The 11,847-nt window shown below is 42.4% G+C and overlaps 1 protein-coding gene across 3 annotated transcripts in view; it reads left to right on the forward strand.

Moving 5' to 3' along the window:
- Positions 1-11,750, forward strand: part of SCN4B (sodium voltage-gated channel beta subunit 4) — a 37,613-nt gene extending 25,863 nt beyond the window's left edge. For all 3 annotated transcript variants that reach the window (XM_069066701.1, XM_069066702.1, XM_069066699.1), the window contains 4 exons: positions 4,169-4,347; positions 4,930-5,161; positions 9,212-9,341; positions 11,389-11,750. In XM_069066701.1, the coding sequence (XP_068922802.1) occupies positions 4,288-4,347; positions 4,930-5,161; positions 9,212-9,341; positions 11,389-11,482 (516 nt within the window). In that variant the 5' untranslated portion in view covers positions 4,169-4,287 and the 3' untranslated portion in view covers positions 11,483-11,750. The remainder of the gene's footprint in view (positions 1-4,168; positions 4,348-4,929; positions 5,162-9,211; positions 9,342-11,388) is intronic.
- Positions 11,751-11,847: the final 97 nt, after the last annotated feature.

Raw genomic sequence — 11,847 nt, forward strand, 5'->3', positions numbered from 1 at the left:
AGATTGGATATAAACTGAAGTCTCCTTAATTTCAGTTCTCGGGCTCATTCCCCGGATCTCCAAGCTCTAAGTATAAAGCACTTACTATGTGCAGGGCCTTCTACAAGGTGGTCTAGGGGTGGGTACAAAGGTGGAGAATAACACAGCTCCTGACTTTATGGATCTTGTCATCTACTGAGGAGAAGATATGTACGGCAAATAAATATGAGACAGGACAGAGTGTCATGGGGCACAGGGGAAATGCCAAGTGCTAAGAGAAATCTGAGGACGAATAGATCCCTTTTAGCTGAGGGGATTAGACAAGGCTTCGTGGAGGAGGTGGTATATGAGGTGAAGGCAAAGGAAGAGAAATATTGCACAACATCCTTAATATAGACAGAGGCACAAAGGCTGCTGGCCCTGGGCTTTGTTGGCTTTCCATTAGCTTCCTGCCCTTCCTTGGAGATCTTGGCCTTTGGCCCCAGAGAATACTTTTTTTTTTTGGTTGCTATTTTCTAGTGACGTCCATGCCCATGGAACCCCACCTCGAGGCCTAGATCCTCTTGGGTCATGGGATTTAGAGCCAGAAAGAACCTTAGAGGTCATCTAGTCTAGGTTTTAAAAAACATTTTAAATTAAATTAATTTATTTTGTTACATTTAAATTCTAAACTGTCGCCCTCCTTCCCTTTTCCACTCTGCACTAAAGAAGGCTACCATTTGACATATATGTATACACACAATCCATATATATGTGTGTATGTTACATACATATATGTACACAAATGCTTCTGTTTATCGGGTCTTTCATTGAAGGTGGATAGCATCTTCCTTCACAGGTCGTTTGTAGTTGATTTGAGTATTTATAATGCTCAAAATGACTTAGTTGTTCAAAGCTGTTCTTAGAACAATATTGCTGTTACCTGTGTACAATGTTCTCTTGGTTCTGCTCATTTCACTCTTCATTATTTCATGCATGTCTTTTCATCAAAATCAACTCAGGGCTAGGGAACTGAATCCACTCGGATTCAGTCAAAGGGCTGTACTTGAGGACCTAGAAGGCCACATGTGACGTCGAGGCCGCAGGTTCCCCACCCCTGAACCAGCTCCTCATTTCTTACAGAATGTAGTTTAGAGGTTCTTAATGCTTTTTGTGTCACAGACCTTTGGCATCCTGGTAAAGTCTAAAGACCTCTTCTCAGAAAAATGGGTTTTAAAAACACAAAACAAAATGTAGAATTACAAAGGAGGGGTGGCTAGGTGGCACAGTGAATAGAGCAACGACCCTGGAGTCAGGAGGACCTGAGTTCAAATCTGTCCTCAGACACTTAACACTTACTAGCTATGTGACCTTGGGCAAGTCACTTAACCCCAATTGCCCTGCCTTCCCCCCTCCAAAAAGCAAAAAATAAATAAATAAGTAAATAAAAATAGAATTACAAAGGAAACCAATGGTTAATGAAGATAAAAGTATGCTTTTTTCCCTACCCAAATTCACAGTCTCCCTGAAATATAATAGACCCCCAAACAGGTCCCTGGCTCTCAGGTAAAGAACCTATGATTTAGTCAACTCCAACATTTTATAGATGAGGGGAAGTGACTTACCTAAGGTCATTCAGGTAAATTAGTAGCAGGTCCAAGGTCGAACCCAGGTTCTCTGGCGCCAAATTCCATGTTTCATAACACACAACCTCTCATTAGGTAGATCAATGACAGTGATAAAAAGGTAGGGATGATGAGGACCAGAATTAGTCGGGTAGCAGTTCCAGTGTAAAAGAAGGGTATGGATCTCCAAATTCCCATTCCATTGAGGGCAGGGGTTCTTAGCCTTTTTGTGTGTGTGTTATAAGCCCTCTTGGCAGTCTGGTGAAACCTATGGATCCCTTCTCAGAAAAAGTATTTCTAAATGCATAAAATAAAATGCACAGAATTGTAAAGGAAATGGAAGGTTAGTGAAAATAAAAATGTAATTTTTCCCCACCCAAGTTCACAGACTGAAATCTATCAATAAACCCCTTGGGTTCTATGGACCCCAGGTTAAAAACCTTTGACCTAGGGCAAAACTGTTGAAAAAGAATCAACAGAACTGAACACCTCGTTAGATTTGATGGGGGGGGGAGAGGGGAGAAACAAGCTTTTAATGAGTGCCTACGATGTCCTAGGTACTGTGCTAAGTACTTCACAGTTTTTAGCTCCTTGGATTCCCATAGCAACTCTGTGAGGTAGGTGCTATTATTAACATTCCCACTTTACAGTTGTGGAAACTGAGTCAAACAGTTTAGGTGGCTTGCCCAGGGTCGCACTAGTAAGTGTGCCAGGCCCCGCACTCTTCTCATTTGTACTTGACTGACCAGGAGCATGGTGGTGGCACCAACAAAAATAATTCTCCTGGGAAGAAGGGAGGGAAGATGGCAGCAGAGAAGTTCAGTTTGGGGTATGCTGAGTTTGAGGTGGCACCTGGGGCATGCTAGGGAAATGCCCTGTAAGTGGTTGGAGGCATCTTTCTCTGTAGTGAAAGGGAGAGATTGAAGTGGGTATGGATTTGGGTGCCGTCTGCACTGGGTGATGATTGAAGCTGTGGCAGTGTATGACATCACTCTGGAAAAGAGTGCAGAGGTAGGCATGAAAATGGCCCACAGTCCCCAGGGCGAGGGGGTTGGAGGAGGAAGATGAATCAGAAAGAACAATCAGGTGACATGGGGGAAGAATTATTTGCCTTCACCTTTACTCCTCTTGCCTTGTTTTTAGATTTGGGGTTTGAGTTTGGGTATTAGCAACCTATTTGCCTTCAACACCTCCAGACTTTGGGAAGTCCTATTCTGACCGGACTGCTGGCTAAGTGCCTTGTTTATTTGGGTTGGGGCGACCCCTGGTGGCTATTTAGAAGTTCAGGGGTTTCTGTTTATACAGAAGACCAAGCCAGTCCTTTGTGCCTGAAATCCAAATGGAAAATAGAACCTAGTTTTTTCACTAACCTTCCATTTGCTTTGCAATTATGTGCATTTTATTTTATGCATTTACAAATACCTTTTTTTTCTGAGATGTACCCATAGATTCTTAAGTCCTTTTTTGGGAGTCAAATCTGTCCTTTCGTTGACAATGTAATGGGTTTGCTGAGCAGAGTGCGGTCCCTTTCTGGGTCTCAGTATCCTCAGTCCCCTGCAGTAGAGAAATCAGTCCTTGTCTTTTGCCCATGCTCTGGGGTGTGAGAAGAAGGATATTTGTGTGGATTCTTGCAAAGAGAGGGGACAAAATCTTCTTGCCAAGCCCACTTATGGCTGGGACTTTCTTCAGCACAGATTCTGATTCTCAGATGTAGGTTCTGACTCTCTGAAACAGGAGAGGCCTCTCTGAGCTGTGGCTTGGGGAGTTAGGGCTTACTTGGAAAGGGCCTTATCGGTCACATAGGGAAAAGCCCTGTATGACCTTCCCTACAAAATTCACAGCTCAGTGAGACAAAATCAACTCTCTTGTAAGGAGCAAACAGTTCATTCTGAATGATTAGAAAACCATACATCAGAAGCATTGTGAGGTGGCCTTGGGGTCAGAAGACATGAGTTCACATGTTGGCTTTGTCTCTCACTAACTGGCCATTTTGGACAGGCCATTTAAGCATCTCTGGGTTTCAGTTTCCTCATCTGATGACATTTGTCTCAATGATTTCTGGATTTCCATTTAGCTCTAACATTCTATGGGGGTTATTCCTTATTTCTTACATTGAGCTAAAACCTGCCTGAGTAGTTTTTTCACTTATCATTGGTTCTGGTCTCTTCTGTGGAGCATAGTGCCTCAGACATAGGAGGCGCCTGTGGATTTGACTCTACATAATCCAGTCCAGTGTATTACCTGGATCTAGTATTGCCAGGAATTACCTTCTAGAAACCCTCCCCCAAAGCCTCCCTATCTAATGAATTTTTATTATCTGCTATGTAAAGGCCTTTGATTTTTGGAAAGTCACTCTGTTCGTATTCTTTGATGTTAGGCCAGTGAGCAAAATTTCTGTCATCTCAGCCTAATAGTACTTTCCAACACATTCAGACTCACCCACACCCACATATCCACAGACACAGGAAAAGAAAAGTGCCCCAAAGGGCAGGCTCTCCAACTTCCAGGACCATCAAGTAAATCTCTGCTTGTCCTCTGCTGGAGTTGAGCCTCCATTGTGATCCTTTTCCTTCTGCTTTCTTTAGGAGTAGCTTTCCTCCTGTTTCCTTGTTCCTTGACACTGGAGGTATCTGTGGGGAAGGCTACCACTATCACAGCTGTAAATGGAACAGATGTCCTGCTGCCTTGCACCTTCTCCACCTGTATGGGCTTTGAAAACCTACATTTCTGGTGGACATTCAATAACTCAGAGGAATTTAAGAATGTGAGTATCCTTGGGGCAAGAGGAGAGAGGGGGTGCTGGTGAGCAGATGTAGAGACTAGGAAGGAGAGGATAGGGTCAAGCACTTTTTTGTTCTGTCCTCCTTTTTCCATATGACCCATGGAACTTTTGTCTCAAGGCTTGGTCAGGGGACACACTGGAATTTCTCATTCCTCTGATCAGTCCTTTATTCTTGTGTTTTCTCATGAGTAAGACAGGTATTTGTCACCTTGGTTGCATCAAGAATGAAGTTACTTTCAGCACATTTTCCTAGTGCTTGGGAGGAGTGTCTGAGGAGATGGATAGAATCCTGGAAGCTTAGCTTTTGCATTAACCTTAGAGTTTTTCTGGTTCAATTCCTACCTGAGTCCTGGACAAGGTGTAAACAGGTTAGGGTTTGAGTTAGGTCAATGGAACAATTTTTATAGCCAGATAAGACTGTGTAAACTCCATCTCTGGAGTCTATCTGTATTGGGTTTAGGTGAAGTTCTGTCCAGAAACAAAAGGTTGGTTGCTAAGATTTGGCCTTTTCTGATTCTTCCTTGGTTTCTGGGGCTCTCTCTCTTCTCCTCTGTCTCCCCACAGCTGCTTGATGGGACAGTGAAGAATGAAAAGTCAGAACCAAAGATTAGGTCGAACATTGACCCGTCACGCATTGAAATGGTTGGCTCTGTGAAGGAGAAAAAGAACAACATTTCGATTTTGATTCTTAATCTAGAGTTCTCGGACAAGGGAAAGTACACTTGCCGCGTGAAGAATCCCAAGGAGAAGAATGCCCAGCATGAAGCTACTATCTCTCTCATTGTTGTTGACAAGTGTATGTAGTGGGGATGGGGGAGGAGGAACATTTGGGGGTGATGGTAGATGCCATTGAGGAGAGGTCAGGGCAGGACAATAATTCACATTTATATGGAATTCAAAAAACCCTCTTTTCTCAGAAACAACCCATTTTAAAGATGAGGTAACTGAAGGCCAGAGAATGGAAATTATTTCTTCAAGGTCATATCAGTTGTATATAGAACAGTTAAGACTCAAACTTAAGATAGATTGCTGAATTTGAAGTCAAGAAAACTTCAGTTCAATTCCAGCCTCAGATACTTACCAGCTATGTAACCCTGAGCAAGTCACTTAATCTCTCTTGGCCTCAGTGTCCTCATTTGTAAAATGGGGATAATAATTGCACTTAAGAAGTAAAATGAGATATTTGTAAAGCATAACTTTAAAGCATTATATAAAGGCTAGAAAAATATACTATATTTACAAGTGTGCTAGTAAGTGTTTAATAACCAGCTCTCTGAAAAGCATGACACACTTTAAAGTTTAATCTGCTTTATTAAATATTTCTCCATCACTTTCTTAAATCATTCAATGTTAAGCAATACAACAAATCAAGCCCTGATTTATAGCATTTGTTGATTTCAGAGGCATAAATGCTTACAGTGAAAATTTAACACTCACCTTTCTGGAGTCAATAAAACCTGGCTCCATCCCTCCTACTCCCTACTATAGTGGTGTTATATTTTTCTCTTATCATGGCTTTATCATCATCCTTACTGTGAAAACCAGTAAGTGACATGTGGGATAATATTATAATTGTAGAATATTTGAGCTCATCTTGTCCAACCCCCATCTTCTTACTTTGTGGATAAGAAAACAGACTAGTATACAGTTAGTGACTGTTACTCATTCATTTATTAGTTCTGTGCCTACCATGGTCATAGTATATACTGGCATTTCTAATCACTCAATTATAATTAATTAATTAGAAATTGATGTGAGGTCCCACCTATTCACTAAACTAGAAACCAATAGGGGTTGGGGCGGCTAGGTGGAGCACTAGCCCTGGAGGCAGGAGGTCCTGAGTTCAAATCCGACCTCAGACACTTAACACAAAAACTAGTCATGTGACTTTGGGCAAGTCACTTAACCCCAATTGCCCTCCCCTCCCCCTCCAAAAAGCAAAAAATAAAATAAAATAAAACAAATAAAATAAAATAAAAAGAAACCAATAGGGGAACAATAGATAATGATGTCAATTTTTCCAGCATCACTGTGGCTTAGAGATTTATTTGCTATAAGTGAGAGCATTACCTGAGTTCTCTTTCCATCTCAGTCACTAATCAGCCGAATCGCCTTGGGCAAGCCTCTTAGCCCCTATGGGCCCCATTCTAAGACACTCTGGCGCTGTAAGGGACCTTAGAGCTTTATCTGGTCCTTTTCCCTTTTGAATAGATAAGGAACTTGGTGATACTGATATTACTGATATAGATTATATTTCCTGACGTCTTCTCCACCCTCATATTTCACAGATGAGGAAGTGGGGGCTGAGTCTATTGCTATTCCAGTATGAGCTGACCCGATCTCATCTGATCTCATGTAATCTGTGACCAGTGTGTCATCTTAGCATTGGAAAGGACTTTAGAGGTCCTCTTGTTCAAATAACTCCTTGTCCTCTACCATGTCCCCAACAGATGGTGAGCTGGTTTCTGCCTGGGCACACTATATATGATAAAGTGCTGACTGTGTGTTTCTAGCTCTAAGCATTGTGGACATTTACAGCAGGAAGAGATCATTGTGGGCTGGTATAGATGAAAGATGTTTCTTAGAGGAATTGTGCTCTTCAAGATTGAGATAAGGGGACAGCAAATAACTCAGGCAATCCAACTGACTTAAACACAAGATTGAAAACACACACTCTCTCTCTCTCTCCCCCTCTGTCTCTCTCTCTCTGTCCCTCTTTCTCTCTGTCTCTGTCTCTCACTCAGTCACACACATAAAACATAATCATGAAGAAAAAGACTTAAAAATTGTGCAATCGATCTATGGCAAGTCCAAATGCATTATTTTTAGATGATACTGTTATGGCATATTCATGCCACAGATTCCATTAATTAGCATGGATTACTGAGAATTCATTCTAATTAGGTTCTTATCTCCATGAGGCACTGAATTGAGTTATATAGACAGAGTCCCTGTTCTTTTGGAAATTTCTATAATAATCAAAGACAGAGATTAGATAAACTGAATAAGCATCAACCAGAGACGTTAATAGGATGCAAATAAATAATTTTATTGTGTACAGAGAGGTCAGTGAGTGTATATTGTGGGGGTAGTTAGAGGAGGAGGATTTAGGGGAGTTGAATATTTAGACAAAAAGAGACCGGAGGGGACTAGAGTCCTCTCTTCCTGATAGTTTTATGGAAAGCTTTCTAGAAGAACAGGGGTATCTATTAATCAATAAATTGACTAATATTTAGTAAACGAATACTTATAGCATGCTAAGCATAGTTAGGGTAAATACTGAAGTAGTGGGATACCTGAATTTGTCTCTAAGGAGCTCACAATGTGTTAAGGGAAGCAAGGAAGGAAACTCCAGGGAGTTGAATGATGATATAGAAAACTATGCACTGAATTGTGTCATCAGAAGAGATTGGTAGACATGGAAAACCAGTACTCCAAAGAAACAGAATCCCATAGACAAAGACATGAGGGTGGGAAGGAATGCCACCAGAGGGTGTTTATGGGGCAGGAGGAGACTGGCATGAAGTAAATGGAGGTGGCATGACCTAATGGAAAGAACTCTATATATGGCATCCAATGATCTGGGTTCTGGTCCCAGCTCTGCCATTCACTCATGCCTTTGCACAGGGAGTCCCCTATACTTGGAAATTCCTCTCTCCTCTTCTCTGCCTCTTTGAATACCTAATATCTTTGGAAGCTTAGCTCAAGTAATATCTCCTATGTGAAGCCTTTCCCTGATCTCCCCACCCTCCCCAGCTGCTGGTGTATTTATTTTGCATGTACTTGAATGAATGAATGAAAAAGCATTTATAAAACATGTTACAAGTCCCGTGATAAGTACTAGGGATACAAAGGGATTCCAATAGAAAAATGAGTTAGGTACTGCTCTCAAAAAGCTCAGATTCTAATTAAGGGAGACAACATAGAGAGTAGGGCTCAACTTCAGATATCATGGAAAGGTCCAGGAGTCCTTAGGATGTTGGCTGGTCATATGTCAATGCTGGGGGAGGGGGGTGGTCTATAGGGAACACTAACCAGGAAAATGGTCAAGCCTGGTGGTCTTTCACCAGAGTTGATGACTCCCTGTTCATTCCAGTGTGTGAGTGGCCACCTGGCAAGGGGTGTTGATAGAGGAGCCTGGTCTATCACTTTTGGGAAGGAAGGAATGGACCCAGTGGTTGGGGGCTCTGGGTTTCCTCCTGAAGCTATGGGGCATTTGGCCAGGAAAGGAAAAGGAATCATTGGCAAGAAGGTTGTGGGGGAAGGGCTACTCTTGGCCCTTGATCCTGTTGTATGTGTTTCCTTCTACAGAAAGTAAGCTGCTTTAAGGTAAGGGTCATTTAATTTTTGTCTTTGTATTCCCAACACATAGTAAGTTAATTTTTTTCCTTTCCTTGATGAATTATTTTTTCCACTCAATAGCATTTTTATTTTTTCCAATTACATGTAAAGATAGCTTTCAGCATTTGCTTTAATAAGATTTTGAGTTCCAAATTTTTTCTTCCTCCCTCTTCCCTTCCCCCTTCCCAAGACAGCAAGCAATCTGATATAGGCTATACATGTATAATCATATTAAACATATTACCTCATCAGTCATGTACACAGTCAATTCTTGGTAAGTGCTTGTTGACTGATTGATTGTAATCATAGCATATAAAACTCTACCACCCTAACCCCCTCACCTCTTTATGCAGATGAAGAGACTGAGGCCCATAGAGGTGAATTCAGGTATTTTCATTCTAAAACCAGGGCTCTTTCTAGTACACCTCAATGCTACTAGCTGGCCATGGATCTGGGGCTTGCTCACCTCTTAACTCTTTCTTCCTCTCCTCTTCTATCTTCACAGTGGTGAAAGTAGATAATACTGTGACAATCATCATCCTCTCAGTTGTGGGCGGTCTCATTGGACTTCTTATTGTCGTCATGTTGATTAAGAAGTTTGTTACTTTCATCATTAAGAAGACCCAAGAAAAGAAGTGAGTTATCATCATCTTTGTCCTTTCTCCTTTTCCCACTGTCCTCTGTTCCACTGTTCTCCCCATCCCATCATCCTTACCATAGCTCACAGTCTTCTCCCACCCTGAACCCTTTCTTCCTTATTGCATCTTCCTTCTCATCTAGTAATAATAATGACATTTATATGTAAAACTTAAAAGTTTGAAAAGAGGTTTTGAGTGCATTATTTAATTTGGTCTTCACAACACCCCCGGGAGGTAGATGGTACGAGTATTTTTTATTTCTTATTCTTACAAATGAGGAAACTAAGACGGAGAAGTTAGGTGATTTGCCTGTGGTCATGCTAGAGTTCCTTTACTTCGTAGTCTTTTCTACGTCTGACCATTTTCCCTCGTCCTTTTTCCATGCCACATCCTTTTCATGCCACCATCCTCCCTTTAACTATTGTCTCCATCAGGACATTCCTCCCAACCCACTTTTCTCCTAGTTATCTAACTATTCTCTTCCATCTTTGACTATTCATCTCTGATTTTCTATTTATCCTTATTCTGATATTATATCCTTTGTACCACCATACAAAGTGGTGGTACCCTTCTCCTCTTTCCCACCACCCTCCCTGTCATATTATTGTCATCCTTCTTTTTCTATTGTCTTCCCCATCTCTCTGTCTTTCCTATCCACCTGGCTTTTCTCATCTGATCAGCCTTTCCCCTGACCCATTAGATCTTCCTTCTATCTTCCCTTTATCCCACAATGTTTCTTACATATCTCACTAACCTCTCAGGTCCTCTCTCATTCTTTCTGTCCTCTTCTTCTGTCTTTTATCTTGCTGTCCTTATGCCTATCCCATCTTTCTCCTCCTTCTACTGTCTGCTTCCAGTCCATCACTCATCCATTCCATTCATTTTGCTATTCTCTCACATGCCACTAACCTCAATCTTATCCTACTGTTCTAGCCCTTCTGTTGTCAAACTCATTCTATCCGTTCTACTGTTTTCACACAACCCAGGCACCTCCTCCTTCCTATCACATCATCTCCTGTGTAAATATGCCTCCAGTCACACTGTCCTTCTTATACTGACATTTCTCTGCTATCTTCCTCTCCACGCCTCTCCCCACTCTACTTTCTTCTTCCTTCTTCCCATCTCCTGAAACTAAGGATATTGGCAGTGAAAGGCTCCATTGTCAGCAGCATTCTCCCGTATGTTGCTTTTTTTCCTTCCCCTGGGGTCAGGGGAAGAAGGGAGAGTGGCATGGTCCTGATGTCACCTTCTCATCTCCCCATAGGGGAGTCCTTCCTGGGGCAGCTCATTAGCACCGCTGTCCTCTCACATTAAGGTGGCATGATTATATGGAAGAGCAGGGAGGGTGGTCCGTGGCTTGTGCCTCATCTGCTTTTCTACTGTGTAAGTGATTAGAGAATTTCCTTTGAAGTCCTTCTTCAACACTTAGTAGCTGTGTACCCTCAGCAAGCTAGTTAACCCCTCTGAGCCTTCGTTTCCTCATCTGTGAAATAGGGCTAATGATACCTACTGCCCCTACCCGTTAATTTGCAGGCTTATTGTGGGTAAATTGCCTTAGAGATGTGGTGGTATTATTATTGCCTTTATAGGCAAAACTAGGACTAAGGTGGGAGTTACAACAAAGACCTTTGTAAAATAATTGGAGTTGTCCAACAATAGAAGGGCTTCCTTGAGAAACAGTGAGCTCCCTGTTACTAGAATTCTGTGTGAGTGTGTGTGTGCGTGTGTGTGTGATTTTGGAGGCAATCAGGGTTAAGTGACTCACTCAGGGTCACACAGCTTTTATGTATCTAAGGTTAGATTTTAACTCATGTCCTTCTGGCTCTAGGGATGGTTCTCTATCCACTGCACTATCTAGCTGTCTCTTTAGTAGAATTCTATAAAGAGAAATGGCAAACCTGAGAGGAGTGGACAGAACCAAGTATGAGGCAGAGAGCGCTGGGAAACGAGTAGCCAGAGTCATAGTTGGTGGCGTAGAAGGTTGACTTTGATGACCTCAAAAGTCTCTTGCAATGCTGAGATCTATGATTCTTTGCTTTTCCAGGAAGGAATGTCTTGTGAATTCATCAGGGAATGACAACACTGAGAACGGAATGGCTGGTTCCAAAGCAGAACAGAAAGGAACACCAAAGTTGTAAGCCTCTGGTCTCGAGGCCCAGGGGGATCCTGCAGTCAACACCACAATTACAGAGTCTATTTTTGTTAACAAAACTGATGCTTGGGCCGTGTCTATAGAACCCACGTGCCTGTGATGCCCGCTGCTTAGCTCAGACTGGAATCCCTTAGGGGTGGGGAGCACTGGAGCCTTCTTAGACTGGCTCCCTTAGCTGTAGCCTCTCACCCCTTTTCTCTCTTTCCTCCTCCTTCCAGGGATGCAGATAAGTCAGGCAAAGAAGGAGAGAGGGGGCTGGGGGAAGTCCTGTGGTTGAGGGGGTGGTGGAGGGCGGGGAGAAGTACAAGAAGTACAAGGTGGGACTCAGAGATGGGATGGCATCAGAGATGG

Source organism: Petaurus breviceps, unplaced genomic scaffold (genome assembly GCF_028583685.1).
Source record: "Petaurus breviceps papuanus isolate PSGF00001 unplaced genomic scaffold, PetGlider_PUasm1.0 90723, whole genome shotgun sequence".
Classification (NCBI taxonomy): domain Eukaryota; kingdom Metazoa; phylum Chordata; class Mammalia; order Diprotodontia; family Petauridae; genus Petaurus; species Petaurus breviceps.